General features: G+C 40.1%; 1 protein-coding gene across 1 annotated transcript in view; it reads left to right on the top strand.

Annotated features, from left to right (window-relative positions):
* The window catches only part of CFAP206 (cilia and flagella associated protein 206), a 27408-nt gene extending 1959 nt beyond the window's left edge, over positions 1-25449 (top strand). The window contains exons 4-12 of the mRNA XM_026652927.1: positions 3055-3243; positions 3722-3880; positions 6697-6905; positions 7700-7819; positions 10097-10295; positions 16434-16574; positions 18125-18318; positions 20963-21106; positions 25041-25449. Coding sequence (XP_026508712.1) covers positions 3055-3243; positions 3722-3880; positions 6697-6905; positions 7700-7819; positions 10097-10295; positions 16434-16574; positions 18125-18318; positions 20963-21106; positions 25041-25271 — 1586 coding nt within the window. The 3' untranslated portion in view covers positions 25272-25449. The remainder of the gene's footprint in view (positions 1-3054; positions 3244-3721; positions 3881-6696; positions 6906-7699; positions 7820-10096; positions 10296-16433; positions 16575-18124; positions 18319-20962; positions 21107-25040) is intronic.
* The last annotated feature ends 538 nt before the right edge of the window (positions 25450-25987 follow it).

The raw sequence follows: 25987 nt of genomic DNA, 5'->3' as shown, positions 1-25987 counted from the left end.
GGCTTGCCCTGCTCCGGCCGGGGGAGCGTGGCCACGGGGCTTTGGAGATCCGGCCAGGGGAGCGGGGCTGCTGGGCTTTGGAGCTCCAGCCCATGGAGCGGGGCTTGCCCGGCTCCGGCTGGGGGAGCGGGGCTGTGGGGCTTTGGAGCTCCGGCTGGGGGAGCGGTGCCGCGGGGCTTTGGAGCTCCGACCCGGGGAGCGGGGCCGCAGGCTTGCCACGCTCTGGCTGGGTGCGGGGCCCGAATCGGGGGAATTGGCCTAAAGCCAGCCCTGTCTGAGCTGAGATTTCCCAAGCACTGTAACCAAAACACTCTGTTTTGGGTAAAATATAAAACAGATTTATTAACTACAGAAAGATCGATTTTAAGTGATTATAAGTGGTAGGCACTAAAGGTTAGAGATAGTTACCAAGGAAAATAAAAGGTAAGCATGCAGTCTAAATCCTGAACCTTATTAGACTGAACAATATTTGGATCAGGCAGTTTTCTCACCCCTCTGGATGCTACAGGTTGGTTACAGTCCTTAATACACAGGCTTTCCTTTTAAGCCTGAGACTAGTCTCCTCAGTTCAAGTCTTTGTTTTCCCAGCGTTTGTGTTGCTTCCAGTGTAGGTGGGGGAGGATTAAGGTAAAAGCACAATGCCACTGTCCTTGATATTATATTCTTAGGCTATGTCTACACTTTGTACCTTACAGTGCCACAGCTCTTTGCCACAAGAGAGAGCTCTCCTGCCAGCAAAATAAAACCACCCCCAACGAGGGGCAGTAGCTTTCCCACCGACAAAGTGCTGTCCAAACTGGAGCTTTTTGTCATTAAAACTTTTTGTGTTTTTATCACACCCCTGACCGACAGAAGTTTTAACGACAAAAGTGCAATGAAAACATAGCTTTAGTCCATGTCCCTGCAAAGAAACTAGCCCAGGCATGCCAAGCGGAGTGCCCCAAGGGTCGGTCCTGGGGCTAGTTTTGTTCAATATCTTCATTAATGATCTGGAGGATGGCATGGATTGCACTCTCAGCAAGTTTGCAGATGACACTAAACTGGGAGGAGTGGTAGATATGCTGGAGGGTAGGGATAGGATGCAGAAGGACCTAGACAAATCAGAGGATTGGGCCAAAAAAAATCTGATGAGATTCAACAAGGACAAGTGTAGAGTCCTGCCCTTAGGATGGAAGAATCCCATGCACTGCTACAGACTAGGGACCAAGTGGCTAGGCAGCAGTTCTGCAGAAAAGGATCTATGGGTTACAGTGGACGAGAAGCTGAATATGAGTCAACAGTGTGCCCTTGTTGCCAAGAAGGCTAACGTCATTTTGGGCTGTATAAGTAGGAGCATTGCCAGCAGATCGAGGGACGTGATCATTCCCCTCTATTTGAGATTGGTGAGGCCTCATCTGGAGTACTGTGTCCAGTTTTGGGCCCCACACTACAAGAAGGATGTGGAAAAATTGGAAAGAGTCCAGCGGAGGGCAACAAAAATGATTAGGGGGCTGGAGCACATGACTTATGAGGAGAGGCTGAGGGAACTGGGCTTATTTAGTCTGCAGAAGAGAAGAATGAGGGGGGATTTGATAGCTGTTTTCAACTACCTGAAAGGGGGTTTCAAAGAGGATGGATCTAGACTGTTCTCAGTGGTACCAGATGAGAGAACAAGGAGTAATTGTCTCAAGTTGCAGTGGGGGAGGTTGAGATTGGATATTAGGAAAAACTTTTTCACTAGGACAGTGGTGAAGCACTGGAATGGGTTACTTAGGGAGGTGGTGGAATCTCCTTCCTTAGAGGTTTTTAAGGTCAGGTGTGACAAAGCCCTGGCTGGGATGATCTAGTTGGGGATTGGTCCTTCTTTGAGCAGGGGGTTGGACTAGATGACCTCCTGAGCTCCCTTCCAACCCTGATATTCTATGATGGGCCTTGTTGAGTCACAGGGTTGAACAATCCCCATTGTGTGGTGCTTCTCTTACAGAATTGTAAATCCCTTGTCTACAACTCCTCTGCTGATTAATGGTCGTTTAACGCCTGCCTGGGTGTGGATCACCTCCTTTATTGTCACTGAAGAACTAGCAAGGGACAACTCCCAAACTTACAACATATTTCAATAACAACCGTACAGCAAAATCTCATACTTTCATACACACTAATAATATACATATTTTGATGGAACAATGGGTTTCAGGAGATCATGACCTTTCCTATATATCTTACATGGCATACTTTGTACAAAACATATCATAATTACTGGTTTGAGGTACAGAGTGCCACAAGGTCTATCATGGGAAGTACAGTATTACAGCATGGATGTAACATAGAAGGAATGTATAATGGACTTGGAAGCCAGAACACATTCGCTTTTTTTTTTAAGCGAGAGAGAGATTTACCTTTATAGAAAGGCAACGTTCTAGGTTCTTTGAACCAAATTCTTCTCTCAGTTACACTGGTCCATTGACTTCAGTGCAGTTACTCTAGACCTGTGCTTGTGTGACCTGAGAGCAGAATTTGTCCATTTGTTGATTTTTCACAATTGAGAAGGATCAGCATTATTGGACCGTCTATTTTAAATGGATTGAGTTTGCATAGTCCAGAGATTATTTCATAAAATACAAATATTACAATCCCAGTGAATTAGGCAGATACTTGTCTTTGACTATTATATATAAATATTGTATGTTGTCTCTGATCAGTGCCCAGTGACTTAAAATGGCAGAGAAGGTCTGGGTGGGAACAGGAAAAGAGAAGGAGGAGACTAAGAGTCACGGTGACATGCAGTATTCCTGGGACAGGGAGAGCTGAGAGGCATGGGACATTCATAGGGCATCAGGATAAACTGTGAAAATTATTTGAAAGCTTTTGCTGCCTAGCACTGGCTTTCGTAGTGGATTTTTAAAATTAGCAAATCTAAGGGCTTGATCCAGAGCCACTGGGATTTGGAGCAGGCCCAAAATTCACAAACAGCAAGTTCAGTCCAGTGAAAATTATGTCACTCTACGTAGGCTAGACCAAAAATGAGAATAATATTTGGCTGTAACATAACACTTCTCAAATATCTTTCCTTCTCAGTTGAGTTACTTAATGAGCAGCATCGCATTCTAGAGGCCAGGCTGGCCCCTGTGAGCAGAGAAATCACAGATAATCGTGCTCGTACACGAGAAGAGCTGGAGAGCATTTACCGAAAGATTGTTAGCTATGTTCTGCTACGCTCTGGCCTCGGATCCCCTACAGACATCAAGGTTGTTAGGGAGGCAACAGGTCAGTAACCAGTCAAAGTATCTGATACTGGGCATCCCTTGTGGGAAAATTCTGCTCTGACACAATGTAAATCTGGAATAATTTTATTGACTTCAGTAGAGTTTCCTGGTGTGAAACCGGTGTGAGTTGGGAATCAGGCTGTCTGACTCTTTCATTAAAACGTCCAATTGCCCAGACACTAGTAAATATTGTAAATTGTGGCAGCTTTAAAAATATTTGTTACTAATAGTCTGAATTTTAGATAAATCATTTCTATGGCATAAAATAGCTTGATAGCATATCAGCCTGTCTGCTTTGTTATTTGCTCGTCTCCAACAATAGGTGTGGTAAAATTATTAATTTGTGAGCGCCAAAGCATCTCTCCAAATCTAGAATACACTGCTATTTTCACAACTAGCCATAAGGAGGAGTTAGTTTTGTTTCCCTAGTATTTTCAGTTTCATTCTTATACCTGCTGTTATTTTTTAAATCTTTTCAGCTGCCCTGCAGAGTGTGTTTCCCCAGACAGAGCTGGGTGTTTTTCTCTCTCTCAGTAAGAAGGACAAAGAGCGACAACTGAAAGAACTTACCATGATTGTCACAGGAATTCGGTTATTCAACAAGGACTGTGGGAAAGGAGGAGAAGGCATTGATGACTGTAGGTATATTACTAAATTAAAATTATGAGCCCTAAGCCAGACTCTTCTTGCCTCTAGCCTTATGACTTCACGCTACTCAAGATGAGCAGGATTTGGCCCAGTGTCAGTAAGCCTGAAGGAAAAACAAACTATTAGAGGAATGAATTGCATAATGTTTAAGGCCAATCAATGCAAATGTCAAAATGGTACTGTCAAAATATTTACAGTAGAGCATACCTTTAATCTAATATTGCATGAGATATTAGAAATCCATGGGACAGAAAATACATAAATTCTGATAATTTTGGATAATTTCTCCCAATTCTTCTTGAATACTCAAAAATCTCTTAAGTCTTGAGCCCTTCAGGTTGTTTAGATAACTATAACAATGTAAATTGATGCACTGGAATCTTTTTAAGTGTGCAGCCAGATAGCCCAAAATAGTAAGCCCAAAGAGATGGCTAAACTTCCTTGTTGCTCTTATTTTTGACTCCCTCCTTAAAATATAGAGTCATAGAGTTTAAAGCCAGAAGGGACCACTAGATCATCTAGTATGACCTCCTGTATATCGCAGGTCACCACCACCACCCAGCACCTGCACACTAAATCCAACAACAGAAATGACACCAAACTAAATGAGACCCACAGGAGACTCAACTGTTATGTGCCACGCGCAGAGAATAGGCAGGACCAATGTGCACCAGTGCAGGAAGCCCCTGCAGTGGCAGGGAAATGATTAAATGATAGAGACCCAGATAATTCTGGCAAGGAAGTGACCAACATCCACACGCTGCAGAGAAGGCAAAAAAACCCGAAGGTCACTGCTGATCTGATGTGGGAAAAAATTCTTTCCTGGCCCCATATATAGTGATCAGTTAGACCCTGAGTATATGAGCAAGAACCAGCCAGCCAAGCATCTGAGAGAGAGAATGCTCAGTGCCACCTCATAGCCTTGGCCTACTCAGTGCCCCATCTCCAGTTGTTGCTATCCCTGATGCTTCAAAAGAAGGGGATTTAAAAAAAAAAAAACTCCCTTGCGGGGGCGAAGGAGGTGGGGGGAGGGGATCCCTTCTTGACCCCTGCTGGTGACCAACTGAAGCATGAGCTTTAGGGGGACATAAGCCAGAAGTGAGCCCCATGTCTGTTGAGCCCTGCAACCCACAAACAACCAATGCTATTAAATATTTCATTGCTAAATGTATCAGAATTATTATTTAAATGGCTGTTCAATGGAAATAAGATTGCAATATATATGATATATTGTAATCTACTAGTTTAATTGTATTTTCATATAGAGCAGGGATCGGCAACCTTTGGCATGTGGCCTGTCAGGGAAATCCGCTGGCAGGCCGGGACGGTTTGTTTACCTGCACCGTCCGCAGGTTCGGCCGAACGCAGCTCCCACTGGCTGCGATTCACCGTTCCAGGCCAATGGGGGCTGCGGGAAGCAGTGTGGGCCGAGGCATGTGCTGGCCGCCGCTTCCCACAGCCCCCATTGGCCTGGAACGGCGAATCACGGCCAGTGGGAGCTACGATCGGCCAAACCTGCGGATGCTGCAGGTAAACAAACCGTCCTGGCCCACCAGCGGATTTCCCTGACAGGCCGCGTGCCAAAGGTTGCCGATCCCTGATATAGAGGCAAAGACACTATATGTAAAATGTTCTAGTACCTCTGAATGAATGCTATACAAAAATAAATAATAACATGTATTGTGAGTTGTGAACATGCAAATAATCAACTATTCTACTGATTATTTGGATAATCGAGATAATACTTTGCACTTAGAGCACCTTTAATTCAGGGTTCTTAGTGCTCTTCACAAAGGTATATACAGCATTATTACCCCACTTTACAGATTGAAAAAGATTAATTAAAGAGATTTATGTGATTTTTCTAAAGATCATACAGCAAATTGTGGGCAGAGCTGACTGAATAGAAATGAACAGTTTTGCCACTCAGATCTTCTCTCTGAGTCTAATCATTACACCACACAGCCTCTGCTGCTTGCCTATGTTTTAATGTTAAGTCACATATAAAGAGGAATGCATAAAAAAACCCCACATGGCACAACTGTTTGCTCTGAGTGTGCAACTTACCTCTTTTGCATGCACAGATGTCTAGTTACACGTCCAAATGTAGAATGTAATGGATGCACGCCTGTTTATACTCTCCTTTGATAATGAGGCTCTAAGGAAGAAGTGTTAATTATAAAACCATCAGCTCAAAGATTTTGGACTCCCATTGTGCAGCTTATGGAATTTTGTGGGGGGGTTGTAATGCGCTGTGTCCAGTAAGAGCAAAAATAGTTCATTTTAATAAGCAATATTATATTTTTCTCTCTTTCTGGGCTTATATAGACCCATTACTGTACTATGTGAGCGTCTCATAAATGTGAATTAATTCATTCCCATAACACCTTTATGAGGCAGGGAAGTATTATTATTATCATCCCAGTTTCACAGATGGAGAAACTGAGGCACATAAGTGATTTACCTAAAGTCACACAGAAAATTTTGGAAGAGCCCAAAATTGAACCAAGACCGTCTGAAAAGCTAATTTTCCATAATCCTAGACTATACTGTAGCATTTTCCTCACAGAAAAGTTGTCATTTTTAAGAACCATTTGACCAGCAGTGTACGTAATGGTTGGGTCTTGTAAACAAACTTTGGAAATGTGTGCTGTCTCAGAATAAGAGCTTACACTCCGAAATCTGTTGGAGGATTCTTCTGATCGAAGTATTGAAACTAAAATATTAGCTATCTAGCATGATTACCATGATGTGTTTCTATATCTGTTACCTTCCTATGCATCTCATACTAAATCTGTATAAATAGTACCAGCTATTCTGAATGAAGCCATTCCAGCAGCCACGCAGCCTATTGATGCAGAGCTTCGTGCCTCCCAAGATCTGGCATACCGCTACACAGCTGTCTTGGAAATGATGTGTGAGAGCCCACACAGAAATATAGAAGCTAGATTATCTATGTTAAAGGAAGCACTGTTCAATGTGAGACAACATGAAGCCTTCCTCTGCATCATTCTGGTGAGATATCACATTATATTTTATGGATTCTTTAGGATATCTTAATATCAGTGTAAATTGCATTCTACAAAGTAAAATAGGGGTATATGTTTGAGGAAAGAAATCCTGGTGCTGTGTTTGAGCTGTGCAGCTAGAATGATATATTAAAAGTTCACGCCTCAGGGATTCAGCAAGCCACCTGCAGGGGTCAGGGATGGACACTGCTGGAGATGGGACATTGGATGGGGAGGGCCAGGGCTATGAATTGGCACCGAGCATTCTCCGTCTCAGGCACTTAGCTGGCTGTTCTTGCTCAGATGTTCACGGTCTAGCTGTTTGTCATGTGTGAGGTCAGGAAGAAATTTCCCCCCATGTCAGATTAGCAGTGATCTTCGGGGGGTTTCGCCTTCCTTTGCAGCATGTGGGTATGGGTCACTTTCCAGGAATATCTGAGTATATCTCACTTAATAATTTCCCTGCCATTGCGGGGGCCTCCTGTTCTCTGCATGTGGCATATACTAGTCTAGTCTCCTGAGGGTTTTAATACATTGCTCTGATTTCAGTTGTTGGGTTTAGTGGGTGGGTGGATGCTGGATGGTGTTGAGGGCTTATGATCTACAGGAGGTCAAACTAGATGATCTAATGGTCCTTCTGGCTGTAAAATTCTGACTCTATTTAGAAGTTAGGTTGCATGCCACTCCTTAAAATATAACTTCCCCAAAAGAGGCAGAATGCAAGTACTCAAATAGCTTCTGCTAGCTATTTATTTTTCTGTGACTGTCACACTCCTTACCTGAGGTATGTTCTCTTTCCAGTCTGATGTGATCACGTGTGCACAAGAAGTTGAAATGATGGACAAGCAGTTTGCAGCACAAATAGAGCAATTAAAAAACACTGTTCAAGCAAAGACTGCTGTACCTACATCACAAGTTTTTGTAAGCATTTGAAATGCAAAAGTATTATTTTCTGAACAGAAGCAAATTAGAAAAATACTTTTATTGTCTACAATACTAACATGATACAGTATTTATGCTGCATTATCATGTGACATGGTTCACATAAATTTCATGTTGAATTAGGAAAAAAGATCTTATTTTCTGTGTCTGTCTAATAGCAGTGTTCCACTCAGGCAGTGTTCCACAGACACAGCTACCTTGACATCTATTCATTTGCTTAAAAAAAAGTTAAAAGAAGTTTGTTATTACACCTGCCCTGAGTTGTCTTCTCAATAATTGTGGTTTTACAAACATATTTTCCTATTTTTTTTACATTTTCGTTTTCTTCCCAGTTGTTTTGCGAAAGACATAAAAAGCAGGGAAAACTGACTAGGTGAACAGAGAAAATGATTATGCCAAAAGTGCTGTTAAATGCATAGAATAGCACTAAAAATAGATTTTCTCTATCCTTTTTCTTTATAGTAGCCTTAAATATTACTTTTAACAATAGTAGGTAAAAGTATTCAGAGATGAGAGTTTTAAGTTAATGTTGCTTCACTATTGTATTATGTTGGAATAGCCTTGGCTCAGAGTCTTCTATCCATATTATTTTGAAACTAGGGCTGTGCAAACCTCCACATGGTCAGTTCTTATTTGGGTTCTTATTTTTAGCTGGGAAGATACGTAATTAAATAGTCACTATGTTGTCCACTTTCTGTCATAATTAATGATAATAAAATTTTGGAAGGGATCTTAAACCTCATGCTTCATGGCTTAAGTAAATCTCTAACCGTTAGAGAGCCTCATGAGACCTAATATGGGGGACAGATTATCCCACATCTACCTTCTCTAGGGTTCTTATACCTTCCTCGGAAGCATCTGGTGCTGCCCACTTCAAAGAGAGGATACTGGACTAGATGCCTCTTGGGTCTGATCCAATGTAGCTATTTCTAGGTGCCTGTTGATCTTACAAATACTGTCCTTTTAGCAGACACCCCTTTCTTCTATCCTGCTACCCAGAGCAATTATTTCCCTTTGTCTTCTCTCTCGCTGTACTGTTCATTTTTATTACAAGGGCCAAAAACATACTTGTCACTTTACAAGCAAACAAGAAGGCACATCATCCCTGTCCTAAGGAGTTTACCATAGATTTCCTTTCTTGAATGGCTTCTCTTTACCAGGTTATTTGCTTGTTTTCTTCACCTCTGTTAGCAACAGAATATGTACAAGATACTTGATTCCATCTGTGCTCTTGCAGGTAGAACTTTCCCCATCACAAGACCACTTAATTCTACTTGTCTTCAAATTGCTGCAGAGAAGTTGTATTGTGTAAGAGCACCAGGAGATTATTTTATAATTTAGCATTTGTAGCACAGGGCCTTGACTGAGAATGTAGCAGACAAGCATTTTAGAGTATACAGTAGGCTCACTCATTTTCCAACAATTGAGCTAAAGATGGTTATGATGCTATTTACAGCAAAAATTATTTTGCTGCCATTCCTCTGTTTTAGTTTCTTGTGTCCATAGCATTTCATGATAGTGATGCTGATGAACAACAGAGCTAACTCCCATACCAATTCTTATCCTGGCTTCATTAACATGAATGCTAATGTGCTAGGATGAATTTTAAGTTCCTTGAATGTATTCCTGATGTTGGGGGAGCCCTTTTCTACTGTGCTAAGATCTGAAAACTTGAAGATGGCTGTGTTAACATTCAAAATCTATTCAGCATAGTCAGGAATGTAATTAATTTTTTGCTGGCCATTTCCTCAGTGATTTCAGATATGTTACAACAGGCCCATTTTCTGCCACTGTCTTTGAAATCTGTATCTGTACTAGACTGTTTTGGGACTGAGGGAAAATGAGAGGAACAAAGGCTGAAATTTGTCTATGCCTAGATCTGTTTGTGTTTCTTTTTATAGTTAACCTGAATATAGGAATTTCTTCTTTATTGCCTTCCTCTGCCTATCTTCTCTTTTTGCATTTATATTATTATATTTGTGGGGAGGAGGCGAGACTCTTTTCCAATGTAATTCAGAAAATCGCCTCCAATGTTTTCCCAAAATGTTGTTTTATTACTTTTAAAGTACATTTAAATGATTTCTAGGATTTGGGCTTGATCTTGCAAACCCTCCACTGGGATTTCTGAGTGCAGAGAGCATGCAGGATTGGGCCCTTTGCATTTAACAGTTGTATTTGTGAGTATTGTTTACAGTATTTGTTTAATTTTACAGACAAAGCAAATGTAGATTTCAGGTCTTTCTTATTATTTTTTAGCCTATCTTTCTAGCACTATCTAACCTCTGGACGAGCTTTCAGGATGAGATATTGCTGCTGAGTTTCCTGACTAATTTGACAGTCAGTCTACAGCAGTTCTTGGGAATCCATGCACAACTCTTTCCTGATGATGTGATGGAGTCGCTTCTCGAAGGAGTGACTGTGAAAAGTGATGAGCAAAGGATAAAGGAAACCATAGGTACTGAAATTTATCACATTTCCTTTTTCCCGTTTGAGTCCTTGTATGATTTTGTGACTTAAATCCTCTTTCTAAAAAGTGCAACATTCCTATCTAAAGAAGGACCTGACCCTGCAAATCTTTACTGACATAGGGGTCCTTACCCAATAGTCCTGTTGAGGGCAACAGAATTTGTAGGTGCTCAGGACCACATAGGAGCACTTAATGCTTTACAGAACTGAACTCTTACTTTCTTGATGAAAACATGCTTTACATATAATTAGTACACATCTTCTGAAAACTGAGACGAAAACAATGCTTGGACACCAATATCTGCTCCCTGGTATAGTGCTACTGTTTCTTCTACATTATCAGTGTGCTGCTATACCTGGGACTGCTGCTGTTCCCCATGAAGTCAATGGACACTTTGCCACTAACTTCTGTAGGTGTGAGATCAGACCTTTTTCATCTAAGGCCCTGTCAATGCTGTAGTTGAAATTTTGCTAGAAACACTCTTGGGAAGAGCATGTGAGATGGAATTCAGATGCAATTTTTAAAGTTACTCCTATGGCATAAGCTACTAAATCGTTCTTTATGTTAAATTTGTAAACACCTTGACATATCTTCATATATTTTTCCATAATACTGACCAAAATGGGATCTGATCCCTACTGGAGCAACTGGGTGCTATCTTAAACAAACTAGGGAAATACAACCTAGATGGAGCTGCTGTAAGGTGGGTGCATAACTGGTTGGAAAAACATTCCTAGAGGTAGTTATCAGTGGTTCACAGTCAAGCTGGAAGTGCATATTGAGTGGGGTCCCATAGGGATCAGTTCTGGGTCCAGTTCTGTTCAATATCTTCATCAGTGATTCTGATAATGGTATAGAGAATACACTTCTAAAGTTTGCAGATGATACCAAGTTGGGAGGGGTTGCTTTGGAGGATAGAATTAAAATTCAAAATGATCTGGACAAACTGGAGAGATGGTCTGCAGTAAATAGGATGAAATTCCATAAGGACATATGCAAAGTACTCCACTCAGGAAAGAACAATCAGTTGCACACATACAAAATGGGAAATGACTGCCAACGAAGGAGTACTGCAAAAAGGAGTCCGGGGCTCATGGTGGATCACAAGCTAAATATGTGTCAACAGTGTAACATTGTTGCAAAAAAAGCAAATATTATTCTGGAATGTATTAGCAGGAGTGTTGTAAGTAAGACATGAGAAGTAATTCTTCCGCTCTACTCCACGCTGATTAGGCCTCAGCTGGAGTATTGTGTCCAGTTCTGGGCGCCATATTTCAGGAAAGATAGGGACAAATTGGAGAAAGTCCAGAGAAGAGCAACAAAAATGATTGAAGGCATGACTTATGAGGGAAGAGTGAAAAAATTGGGTTTGTTTAGTCTGGAGAAGAGAAGACTGAGAGGGGACATGATAATATTTCCAAGTATATAAAAGGTTGTTACAAAGAGCAGTGAGAAAAATTGTTCTCATTAATCTCTGAGGATAGGACAAGAAGCAATGGGCTTAAATTATAGCAAGAGTGGTTTAGGTTGGACATTAGGAAAAATTTCCTAAATGTCAGGGTGGTTAAGCACTGAAATAAATTGCCTATGGAGGTTGTGGAATCTCTGTCATTGGAGATTTTTAAGAGCAGGTTAGACAAACACCTGACTGAGATGGTGTAGATAATACTAAGTCCTGCTATGAGTGCAAGGGCCTGGACTAGATGACCTCTTGAGGTCTCTTCCAGTCCTACAATTCTATGATAATATAAACAATAAATACTAAAAAGTGTCTGCAATATAGGCAGGGCCAAGCAGAGGGGGGGCCAGGAGGGCCATTTGGCCTGGGCCTGAAGCTCAAAGGGGGCCTCAGATTTAGACACTTGTTCATTTTTTGGCATTTGATAAGTTTCTAAACTTGTTTTTATGCGCATCCCTATCGGACCAAAATGTGACACATTCTCTCAGCTTAGAGCTGCAAATTTAAGCAAATAAAAGATGTGATTTGGTAAAAGACATAATTTTTTTGTTAACTGATATAGATTTTGTCATATTAACGAGTTAAAAATGTTCATAAATATTAATAAAAGTATATTGGTTCTGATGGCACAAGATTAGACTGTGATGAACATGTCCTCTCAGATCAGCTGGTTATATAAACAAACCACTACTACTGGCTGGTGCTGGATCAATTGCATGTTGAAAGGTAGAGAATTGTTACATTTTAGTGTCTTTATAGTTTTACGTCTAGTTGATTAAGGAATTATTTATGTGTGAGAATTCCTCATTATTATCTTCATGTGGTAGCTAAAAGAGGTGACTGTTTGGTTGACTGAGCCTAGCTTGGTAGCTTGGCCATCATCATAGGCTTTCATAGTCTATAGGCCCAGAGTCAAGGTGAAAATTGGTGAGGACAATCTTGTACGGTGAGTTTCGTGAGGACACACATTTGAAATTTCTCTCTGTCTGTATCCGTGTCTGTGTGTACTATATATATGTCATCCCTTTGTCTTCAGCTTAGCCTGTTATATTATACCTTGCGTGCTTGAGTTTTGATTCCGTGATAAGGATAATAATCTGTCTGACTGTTTCATTTTGTGTTCTTAATTAGTATTCCTTCGTTTTAAGTCTTTTCAGCATTTGTGTACATGTTTACAGTAGAAGATTTCAAGTGCAGATAAGCTACTTATTTACAGCAGAATATTTCAAGTGTGGATAGGCTACATACTGACCAGATGGATCACTATGAAGACGAGATTTGGAAGTGGTGCAAGCAAGAGACAGTGAGAACAACTGAGTGAAGCAGCAGCAAAGAGCTCAAAGCCAAGAACTTCATTTCTCAAACCACTGGAAAACGCACCTTACCCAACAAACAACGCTACAGATAATGAAAACTCAGCAACTGCAACAGGTGATATTTCAATGCCAATACCTGAACATGAGGACAGTAGTCAAGAAGGAGATGTGCCAGCAGTAACAGATGCAGCAGAAGATCCTGTGTGTGATCAAGAAACTCAACAGCAACAGGAAGAAGTAGATCTTATGCAGCAAGAGCAATTAATGAGTACAGTACTACAGGTTTGACTGTGACTGATATTGGAATTATTGACAAGAGCAATGCTGCCCAAATGCAATCTTTTCTTCAAATTAGTTGTTTTGAAATTCCAAGTAACATTCCACGAGATGCTGATAATCATGCTTTCCCTACTCATCTGCTGACAAAAACTCTTCCAAACAGTGAGACCTGCACAAGAGACTGTTTTTCCATACTCCAGCATAACCAGTCTCTGTACTGTGGACCCTGCTTCATTTTGAACAAAAGTGCTACAAATGCATCAGTTCTCTCTGATCAATCAGGGTGGAGCATCAACAGAGGTTGGAGGAAGTTGAAAGACCGAAGACCATCACATGAGAGTTCAATGTCACACAAAGAAAACTATGTTGCACAGAAATCAGCCAATAGGATAGCATCAGCTGAAAGTTGCATGAAGGCTGAGAATTTACTCTTGACTGAACTCTCTACAGAAATTAATAACTGGAAAAAACTTCTTGAGCGCATCCTAAATGTCATCCTTTTTCTTTCTGAGCGGGGATTGGCTTTCTTTGGTTCCAGTCAATGTATTGGTGATTGTGCAAATGGAAATTTTCTAGGCATAGTTGAGCTCCTCAGCAGATATGACCCACTTTTATCAGAGCATGTTAAACATGTTCGAGAATCGCAAGAGAGTCAAAAGAGCATGCAAGTCCATTATCTCTCCACACGCATACAAAACGAGTTTATTGAGCTATGTGGGTCATTGGTACAAACAACAATTCTTGATGAGATTTGAAATGCCAAGTATTTTTCAATCATTGTTGATGCCACTCCAGATTGTTCTCACAAGGAACAGACTACTATGGTTATTCGATATGTTAAGATTGTAGACAGCTCAAAAAATTCAACTGAAGAAAGGTTTATTTTGTTTGATAATTACACAAGAAAAACTGGAAAAGAAATTGCTGCTCGAGTACTAGCAATTCTAGAAGATATTAAGTTAGATTTTCAAATCTGCATTGGTCAAGCCTATGACTATGGATCGAATATGGCGGGGAAGTACAAAGGTGTACAAGCAGTTCTGCTTGAGCATAATTCAAACTGTATTTTCTCCAGCTGTGGAAACCACACACTAAACTTTGTAGGTGTTGACTGTGTTGAATCATGCAAGGAGGCAATTACTTACTTTGGAACTGATCAGCAAATGTACAATCTCTTCAGTAGCAGTCCACTACTGCTGGAAAGGTGGGAAATTCTGAAGCAATATCTTCCTGTTTCACTGCATGGGATGTCCAAAACTAGATGGTCTGCACGGATTCATGGTGTTCAACCAGTTGTGCAGCATTTGAATTCAGTGAGAAAGGCTTTAAATGAGCTTGAATTTCTCAATCTCACTGCACAGGCTGGAACTGAACTTCAGTCTATTCAGAAGCACATGTCCAAATTTGAAAGCAGTCTGATGTCATCTTTGTGGATGAAGCTACCTACAATGATCCACCAAACTAATCTGGTAATTGAAGCACAAGCAATAAATTAAATTAATAGAGATATCATATCTCCTAGAATTGGAAGGGACCTTGAAGGTCATCGAGTCCAGTCCCCTGCCTTCACTAGCAGGACCAAGTACTGATTTTGCCCCAGATCCTTAGGTGGCCCCCTCAAGGATTGAACTCACAAACCTGGGTTTAGCAGGCCAATGCTCAAACCACTGAGCTATCCCTACACTTGTTATTGAGAGGGATAACATTGAAAGTCTTATCAATGACATTCAACAGATTCATGAACAATGGGATGCAATCCTGACTGAATCCAAATTAGTAGCACAGAATATTGGAATTTCATCTGAGTTCTCCATCAGTTGCAACTTACCTACTGAATCTGGTGCCAAGCAGCATTATAGGGTCAATGTCTTCCTTGTCATCATTGGCTCTATTCAATCAGGTCTGCGACCAATTCGTATCCTTTTTGGGTTTCTTTGGCAGTTCAACAGACTGAGTAATGAAGATCTACTTTCTGCAACTGAACAATTTCAGCACCAGTACAACAAAGAAATTTCAAAAGATCTCAGTGACGAGGTCATCTTCCTCAAACGAATATATTCCACAAACTTTAATTTGGATTGCAAGCCAAAGGAATTGCTTCGAGAAATACTCGAACTTAGACTCTCTGGGGTGTTTCCTAATATCACAATTGCATTGCGTATTTTTGGCAGTTTGCCTGCATCAGTGGCTTCAGGTGAACGCACCTTCAACCTGTTGAAGCAGGTAAAGAACTATCACTGTTCAACTATGAAACGAGCATTTGAATGGGCTCGCCATGCTTAATATCAACTGTGACATTGCATAAAAGCTAGATTTTTCCTCAATAATTAGTGCATTTGCACAGAAAAATGCTAGAAAAGCATTTGTTAAATAAAAAAATATTCAAATTATGTCTCAGTCTTTTTTTGGTGCCTTATTTTGTTTTCATGTGTCGTCATTTTTTATTATGGCTAGAGGCCTCAAAAGCTGGAAGTAGCCTGGACCTCTGAGAGGGCCTGAGTGTAGGTATGAATTTATATAATAAAGTACAGCTTTAACTATTATTAAAGTATGTATATAAATGCATCCAATTAAAATGCCACATTGATTTTAGAAATGCCCTGCACTTTAATAATTCAGGATTCCTTGTGTTTTGTTTTGTCTGTTTATGCCTACTGAAACCTCTGAGATGGAAAAAAAACCAGTTTAATTAATTAGGGATATTAGGTTATCAAAAATATTTGTTAGGGAGATGTCCCTACCAATTAACCAAGTTCTGCTGTAGTGGATTTGAAACAAATGGGTGAGTTTAAAACAATGGCTGAAATTATTAGATTTTACTTTCTGTTTGTGGCCATGTGCTTCCAAGGAAAAGCTAAACTGCTAGAATGTCTGCAGGCAGTCTACCACCAAAAAATAAGTAGGCCGTGGTGCATTCCCGCTCCTGTGGAAACCAGTGGAGCTGTGGGCGTTCAACACTTCAGGCCATAATGTGTTAAAGCATGATTGAACTCCCTTTGAGATTCCCATTAAATCACATTTTAGACATCATGTATTTTATTGTCATCTTTCCTTTGCCAAATTCCCTTTCAGGAATAAAAGTAAATATTTCTGATTTCAAGGAACAAGAGTGGCTTTTTCCAGAAACCACGGCTAATTTTGATCAGTTGTTAATCCAGTACCGTGGATTTTGTGCTCACACACTTGCTGAAAAAGATGGCCTCCTCCTCCCAGGTGTGTTCTGTATTATTATTAATATTATTATGTGTATTATTGGTGCCTAGAGTTAAATTTTTTCTTAATGTAAATATGCATATATTAGCAAAAAAATACATTTAAAGACATATACACTGTGTATTTCCTTCTGTGCCAGCATGCAAACTAGAATAATTCATTGAACACTTTTGCACTTTATATCTAACATATAGTTCTACTAATCCTCTGTGTTTTTGAGTGTTTGTGAAATTATAATTAGTGTTCATATAACCATATGTTCTGGACTTGGCTATGTTGTTCATATGTTTTGTCCCAGCAACCTCTCCAGCTCAAATATGTCTCTACCTAAGTTCCCTCTAAGCTGCGCAGCCATGCCTATTGAGCACTGCGCAGGCGCTCAGGGCTGTGGCAGGGAGAGATGCCTCTCCACAAGCCCCGGACCTGCCATGATACCGCTCCCCCAACCCAGCCCAGCCCCGGACCTGCTGTGGCCGAGGGACAATGCCCCGGCCCCAACCCAGCCTGGCCGGGACCTGCTGCGGCCGGGGCAGAGGCGCTTCTCCCCCCAGCCCAGGTGCTGCTGCAGGGAGAGAGAGCTGGGGGGAGGAGTCCTCTCTCTCTACCGTAGCCCCGTGGAGCCCCACTGGACCCCAAACCCCTCTCCCCAGCCCCACCCCAGATCCCGCACCACCAGCTAGAGCCCTCACCCTCTGCCCCAGCCCTGAGCCTCTCCCACACTCTGAACCCCTCGGCCTCAGCCTGCCACATGAATTTTGTTATGTGTATCAGTATGGAGGCGATGTGTCATATATCACTTCCATATTGGTGCACATAACAAAATTCATTCCACACATGGGTGGGAAAAATTAGCGGGAACACTGGCTCTACTTGCTCATCTTTTTTGGCGATACTTAGTAATCCTGTCATTTCTTTGGTATAACTGATGGTTTGGTTTTGTTTTTTGGAGGGGAATGGGGGCGAAACACCACTGTTTGTAGCAGTAAAAACAGGACTTCTTTAATGGTAGTTCAACTTCCTGACCTACTTAGTATTGTCCTTTGGCATAAAAGAGTAATTAAATTACAATCAATCTTCCACAGGAAATGTGCAGGACAGACATTTGCAGATATGTGCAATATAAATGAAAGGGAATATATTTTATATTAACTTGATAGATATGGATGATAAAGTCTGAGTAGTCTTTCTGGTTGTAATTTAAGCATGATCCAGACTATAATAATATCTAGCTCTTATATAGCACTTTTCACCAGTAAATTTCAAAGTACTTTACAAAGGTGGTAGATATCGTTATCCTTCCTGGAGAACTGGGTGTAAGATGGTCATCATCAGTTCTGATGGTTTGTAGAAGCTGACTTTCACTGTATCTGATTCTACTGTGTAATGGAGAGGATTTCTTAATTTTGAAAAAGGTTTAGATTGTAGGTTCTATTACAATTCCAAAAGAGATGGAGTAAGAGCTGGTTGAGGGAAATGTATACTCATGATTATAGGAGCCTTGTGTGTTGAATGATTTATTGGTTCACTCTTGTTTTTGCTTTATTTGTTAGGAAATCCTGCTATTGGAATTTTGAAACATAAGGAGAAGTATTACACTTTCAGTTCCAAGGAATCAGCATATGTTTTTTCCAAAACCCCAGATATATTCATTCAGTTGATTGGAGAAAAAGCAAAAGAATGTGCTGAACTTATTCAGCTGCTTGAGCTTCATCATCAGTTTGAATCCCTTGCTCCTTATTCACAGGTATTCACTGCTTGCATCCCCTGTTGAATAGGTGATGTGACACTGACCTATCTGTCCTTTTGATTCACTGAAAAGTGTTGGGACCTGGCCAATCTGGAATTAGTGGGACACAGAAAAAATTTGTTTTATGGAGACAATACTTTGTCAGAGGACATATGTAGTCCTCTACCCAGCAAAGAGAGTACAGTATGTGGGGATCCTGCAGATCCTACTCTTTGGTGTACAGATGAAGGGCATCACTTCTGGGAAATTGTTCACCCTTAAACTCTATATGTGGGAGGGGCAGGGCCACGGAAATTCAGTGGTGGCAGCATTCTCCCATCTTTAGTCCAGAGAAATTCTGTGGATGATGTTTCCTGTTCCCCCTTTGTAGGAATCGTTTGTGTAAGGGAGGAGAGGGCCCTGTGTAATTAAGCATTGTAGATGAATATGAGAAACTTGGTCAGCACAAGTTGGAGACCCTTTGTCCATCCCTGTATATTGTAATAGGGAAAAAATGTCATTTGGGGAGAAAAATCATAGACGATATTTTTAAAATTATATTTTTAGCGTATGGGTGTTAACATTGGTGTCCTGGACAAATTCCAACTTGGACAACTGCATTCTGCTTTTTAAATTCCCCCTGCAGTTTCAGTTAGATATTGTATTCTTCATTTAATTGTCCTGTGTATTGTTAAAAAGGCTTTACCCCAGAGGTAGCTACTCTTCAGCAACCCCTGCATAAATTTTGTACGGTAACTCCTCACATAAAGTCGTCCCGGTTAACGTTGTTTCGTTATGTTGCTGATCGATTAGAGAACATGATCGTTTAAAAGTTGTGCAATGCTCCCTGTAGTAGGGCAGCTGCCCCACTCCAAGGTAAAAGGGATTAAGAGCAGCTGAGGGAGGCTGGCAAGGTAGTTGGCCCTAGGTGTGGCTGGCTTAATTAGGCCACAGCTGGCCTGGATAAAAGGGCTGTGGGGCCAGGAGACAGAGAAATCTCACTCTAGCACTGGAGTGAGAAGGGCTAGCTGTCTGGGAGCAAGATACCTGAAGCGGAGCAGTGCTGGGGAAGGGCAAAGGGAGCTCGGGAGCTCCAGCCTGGTAAACCCCCAGGCTGCAGGCCTTGGTGAAGGCCTCCAAAATGTTCTGGGGCTGCAGAGGGGTAGCTCGGGGATAGGCCAAGGCAGCAGGTCCTACCCCCTTGCCTATGATGAGTGGCCATTATAGACTTCAGTCTGCCGCAGGGAAGTAGCCACTGAGGCAAGGTGGGTTTAGAGCGTTGGGGGTTCCCCTGGAAGAGGAGACTCAGAGCGTAGGGGTACTGCTGGGGCAGAACCCCGAAGTAAAGGGGCCACCGAAGTCCAGGAGGGGCATAGGGGGCCTGAGGCAGGTGAGCCACCGGCCAGCAGAGGGCACTCTAAGGCTGGAAAAGAGCTAATTCCCAGGACGATCAGCAGGAGGTTTCGCACCGGTGAGTCTGCTCACTGCTACAGTCCCTTATAACGTTGTTTGGCAGCTGACCGCTTTGTCCACTGCTTGCAGAAAGAGCAGCCCATTGGAGCTAGCTGGTGGGGGCTTGGAACCAGGGTGGACCGGCAGCCCCCCATCAGCTCCCCACTCCCCTAAGTTTCCTGTGCAGCAGCCACCCAGCAGGCTATTAATTGCGGGGCAGTTCAGCTGGCCCTCCCCCCACTGCCATGTGCTGCTCCTGCCCTCTGTCTTGGAGCTGCTCCCAGGAGCATCCTGCTTGCTGTGCAGAGGTGAGGGGAAGAGAGGTGCTAATGTCAGGCTGTCCCTCTCCTCCCGCTCCTGCCCCCTGCTCCTGTACCTTATCTCCACAGAGCAATGGGGGAACATGACAGGGCTCAGGACCAAGGGAGCTTGCTGGCAGCAGCTGCTGTCTCAACTTGCTGATCTACTTAAAAAGGCAATGTACTTAGAGTGGGGTCAGCGTACTTAAAGGTGTAATGTGCATCTCTCTCTCACACACATGGTGTGTGTCTCTGTCCGCTATGCTGTCTTCCCTCCCTTCATTCATGCTGCCTTGTAGAGTGTGAGGCTACATTAACAACAATGTGTTAACCCTTGAGGGCTTAGCTGAGTGCTAGTTCATGACTTCACCACCTCAACCAAGCTTCACAATCATCATTGCTGTGTACAATATTAAATTGTTTGTTTAAAACTTATACTGTGTGTGTGTGTGTGTGTGTATATAGATATATACATATACATATATATATATACACACACACACACACACACACACACAGTCTTTTGTCTGGCGAAAAAAATTTCCTTGGAACCTAACCCCCCCTATTTACATTAATTCTTATGGGGAAATTGGATTCGCTTAACATCGTTTAGCTTAAAGTAGCATTTTTTCAGGAATATAACTACAATGTTAAGCAAGGAGTTAGTGTATCTTAATTTAAATCTGTAAAGTATTTTAGGATCCTCTGGAATGACAGATACTATATGAACATAAGATGATTATTAACCATTAGTTACTAATAGACTTTTATATTTTGTATTCAAGTCTTTAAAGTTTTCAGTATTCTCAGATTCCTGTTTGTTTAAAAAAATACTGTGCTGTGTCTACATGTCATTTTTTCCCCCCTGTGACTTATAGATTCTCCTAATAAATACCTATATCTTCATCCAGGTCAGAAGTGGAGACAAACGTTCAATGAAACCAATTACCAAATGCAACAGCAGTACTCAGACTGACACCCATATATTGCCTCCAACTATTGTGAAGTCCTATGAGTGGAATGAATGGGAACTGAGGAGAAAAGCCATAAAATTGGTTTGTATCAGTATTATCTGGAAGATTAAGCCTTTCAAAATTTGGCATGTTTGGCAGGAGGTCAGACTAGATTATCATAATTATTATCCCTTCTGGCTTTAAAATCTATGAAGAGACAAGTTCCTGTAATCATTTCTGTTTGATCTTATTTCACTCTATTTCATATTCCTGTTTCAAAAGCTTCCCCCCCACAAAAAACTTTTTTTATTTGAGCAATATTTTCCTGGCTAGATTCATTGATTCTAAAGTCTCAGGCACTCTTTTAAGTTGTAAGATTCTTTCAAATAATAGTGAATTTTTAGGGTGCTACTCTGTACTAAAACAGCTTAACTAATATAGACAGCTTAACCATTTGGAAGTAATGTGCTATATCTTACCTTTGTAGTACAATGATACAAAAAGGGCTAAGATGATAAAAAAAAAGTTACTGCAAATGAAGCTGTATACATTAATAAATATTATACCACCAAGTCACAAGGAAAAAAAGTTGTAGTAACTGTAGTGAAGTGTGGGTAAAAACACCACTAAGAGATTATAAAACTACAGAGAGTGAGTTGAAGAAAATATGCTGCATGATTGTATAGATGAGAGAATCTGTAATAACGGTCCCTTGTATATGAAAATGTGTATGGAGCTTTTTCTTGCCTTTTGAAGTCTGATTTCAGACATCCAATGAAATGTGTATATTTTATAACACTGAGTTGAGTATTCTGGCCAATAACAAATTAACTGACTGCCAGGTTTGCTCACAGCAACATTAACTTACTATCAATTTGTGGGCCTGATCCTGCAATGAGTTCTGCTTGAGTAGACCTATGTGGAAGTCACTGAAGGATTGGGGCCTTAATTTGTGTCATAGTAAATTATTTTTCACTTTGTTCCAACTCTTTCAATGTTGACTTACATCATCCCGTTTGCAATTTTTGTGTGCATATTTTGCACAGGACCAATTCTGAGCGTAAGATACCACAGCAACAAAATAAATACATTTTGTGTTGGATGTAGATTGTTGAGGCAGGTTTTTGAGGTATTGTTACTTAATCTGTAGAAGTATATGGCCTGCTGTTAGAAATTGCAGGTATGCCCTTAATGTTTTGGCTGTAAATTTAAAAAAACACACCCCAAACAATAAGTGCCTTTCAAATAAGATTATTTTTTCTTACAGTGTGCACTGCATACTATGGTTTCAATTGTTAGATTCATGCAACATTGGGGTAATATTCTCATTTTAAATCTACACAGAAGATCTCATCTCTGCTAATCTGCTCATTCTACCTGCCATGGATTCTGCATAAGTCATGTAGGGAGAGCAGACTATCAGAGTAAAGATCCACTTTGCGGAACTGAAAATGGAATTTTATCCTTCTTGATTATCCATCAGTTTGTGTAATTTGTTACTTTTCTCCCTCTTAGCATTATCCTTGATGACAACTATAAGACCTTTGTTTCCCAAATTGTATTTTGGGACCTTTGTTTTAAATTGTATTTTAAAATATAGAAACATCAACTCAAATCCATTAGAGCAGTAGACACAGACACTACCTCCTCATTATATGTTACCCTGTTACAGAGGGTTTTTAGAACCCAAAGCAGCGGTAGCTTAATTGTTTTATTTTAGGCAGTGTTAGGAATAAATTATTGGGAACACAGCTGAGAGATTGATATAAGTAAGCATGTTTTTATTTAAAACTACTGTTTATTAGTTTTAAGCACATATAGACATAAGCAATAGGTTTAGAACATTTTAAATAATTATTTAAAATTCGAGATGGTGTTGAGTAATTAGTAGCAGGTCAGCGATGGCCGATTGCTTTTTTGCCAAGAGTAAGGTGTTAGGAAAAAGTTTTTCAGGATAGCTTTAGAAAACCGTTTTAAAGTACTTTTTTTATTTAGTTTTCTTATAATTAATTTTTAATTTTAATAAATTATTAATAATATATTTTAATACTTTTAGTTATAATAAGCTTTTATATTAAACACACTTAAACTTAAGGTTTTTAATTATTTATTTTTAGTTTTATAATTGGTTGGGGTTTTTTTTATTTTGATTAGCAGAAACTACAAGCCTGAAGCTGGTATTTGACTTTGTCTTCAAAAGGCCTGCTTGTTCAAATTAACCCTTAACTATGTGTTGTTTTATTTTATTAATTTATGGTGGTTGAATGCACACAATATGGCTGCAGTTAGCTTGATCAAATTCTGGGGTAACATACCGCCTAATTCCAGGGTAATATCCCCCTCCTTAAAGGTCGTATATTTTTAATATTAAGACCTATACATATGTGTAACAAGTTTAGTGGGTTACTCGTGAAGGCCCAGCATTAGGCTCAAGGCTTTTAGCTGAGACCGAGCAAGAATTTTCTCGCTGGCACCTTTAGGTTTTACCACTGATTTTGTCTTGTTAAAGAACAAACCTTATGTACTTATTTTTGGGGAGTATCCATGGTCTAGAGAACCACTGGCTTTGCAATCAATCAATTTTTTTTTTTTAATTTAGCATGTTAGTACTAGAAATATAACAACCAACGCCAGCTGAAACATTAGAATTACCACAATTGGATATAAAGCCAGATTAAGAATCCTGCTTGCGGTGGGGGAACATCCCAACAATGTCTTTTACCAATTGTGTTTTGAATTTTTGCTAGCCCTTTTAATTACATGTTTAATTTTGTTAGTAGCATGGTGGATGGTAATCATGACCTTGCACGCCTTTTGCCTAGCAACTTGCAAATAATTTTTAAATAGGGATGCTTAAATAACATTTTTATAACAATTAAATTTATTTTCATGGGTTCAGACATTGCATTAGAGCATAAGGTGTATTTTATATTTAATTGTATTTTAATTTAGACATTTGAAATTTAAAATTACATTTTTAATAGCCACAATTTGATAAAAACATTTATTTTTATGGTAATTATGGATTATATTGTCCACATAATTAATTGTGAGCACAGGGCATTAACTTTTAAGGCATATGTAACTATTACCCACAAAAACAATTACAGATTTATTTGCAAAGGGATTTATGGCAAAATGGCATTATTTGTGTTATTTTAAAATATATATGTTGTTGCCATAAAGCATTTTTTGTACATTTATATTTAATTTTAGATTTTTTTAAACAGGGTTTTAATTTTATTGTTTTTTATGTGGGGGCTTTTTATGGCCCATATTTTATAATTTATGGGTTTTATTACTATTTGATTAATATTGAGGCCTACGGCCATAATGGGAAAACTTTTATATTTGCTTTTGACATTAATAAAACAAATGTAGTATTGTTTAAAAAATGTTTGATTTATAAGTAAAATTTATTATTATTATTTTATTTATTAGGATTGCAATTTTTTTTTAGTTTGGGTGGAACTTTTTTAAATAATACTTTTAATTTTTAATGAGAGTATATCCTACCATTTCAAATTTATTTTTTACCATATTGATAATTTACATTTGTAGTTGCATGCATGCCAGGGCCAAGGAAAAATTACCTGAGGGCAAAAACAGCCTGCAGGAGGTGGAGGTGGTCCTTTTATGGGGATTGTTTAATTCCAAAATAACGACCCATGTTATGGTTTGTTTAATACAGTCCGACAATAACAACTTTATGCCAAGTGATTTATATCCTTTTACATCAATGCTAATGTTAACAGTTCACTGGAAGGGGGAACAAACAGACAGTTGATTTTTAAAGTCCTGGCTCTACAGTATGAAGAATTCACAAAAAGCTTTTTTGTAGCCTTTTCCACAAAGGTTGCCACAGCAGATTGGTGCTAAAATGACATATTCCACAGTTATGGATTTGTGAAACCTGGGGGCCGTACATGTAAAAGAAAAAAATATGCATCATTGTAATCTATAACACTTCCATTTCAGAGAAAAATTATATTTAAGAATAAAATCTTTCTTATTCTGATTCTGTTTTCATATTTAGGCTAATTTGCGTAGGAAATTAACTCACTCAGTGCAGACTAATCTCAGTCATTTGAGAAGAGATAACTCCACCCAAGTGTATCTGCTAAAGGATTTTGGCACACAGACTAAACTTGACAACTCTAGCAACGTACCCAGGCCACAGATTTTCCTGGCAGGTCTCCGAGGAGGATCAACCCCAGCTACTTGTATGGTCAAAGTGAACTTAACCAGAGCAGTTGATGAAACCTAAATGAAGTTTAAAAGGAGACATACTGAAGTATAGTACATGTTTTAAAAAAAATCCAAATAGATTTCTGAAGTAATGTATAGTAAACTGAATTCTATGTCCATTGATTCAAAGAGTTGTTGTTACACTCCATGGTTTCTGTTAGGAACAGCTAAATGGCATTAAGTGATAGTGATTATAAAAAGCCTGAAACATCCAATTAAAAAAAAGTAGAATCCAGGCATGGCTGTAAATTCTGAATTAAACTGGCATTTCTATGGAAGTGTGTGTTTTTGGAATCCTTTAATGTTTTAATACCCTGAGTGCACATCATAACACTACCCTTAAGAGCCTTGTCTTTGAAGTTTGATTATATTGTAAGAAGAATAACTGTTATGAGTTAGAGACACCAAGGGCTAGATTCACAAAGGGACTTAGGCGTTGCAACACTATGCCTGGGTGCCTTGTTGCCTAGTGGAATTCTCAGCTCTGAGTTAGATTTCTGCCCAGGCTCCCCAGGCGTTGTATGGGGAGAGTTAGGTGCCAAAGAAAGAGATTCTCAGAAGCCAGTAAGCCGAGCCATCTAAATTAGCCAGAAATGAAATGCAGAGGGAAGGGAGAGGATGTAGGTCTAGATTCTCAGAGGTATTTAGGTCCCTAGCTCCCATTGATAAGGGCCTTAGGTTCTGAACTGAAGCACCTCCCTCTGCTCTGGATTCTCAGCCATGACCTTTGGAGTT

This window comes from Terrapene carolina, unplaced genomic scaffold (genome assembly GCF_002925995.2).
Source record: "Terrapene carolina triunguis isolate 2854851 unplaced genomic scaffold, T_m_triunguis-2.0 Scaffold42, whole genome shotgun sequence".
NCBI classification, from domain to species: domain Eukaryota; kingdom Metazoa; phylum Chordata; order Testudines; family Emydidae; genus Terrapene; species Terrapene triunguis.
The sequence above is the reverse complement of the archived record's forward strand: the minus strand, read 5'-3'. Positions and strand labels throughout refer to the sequence as shown.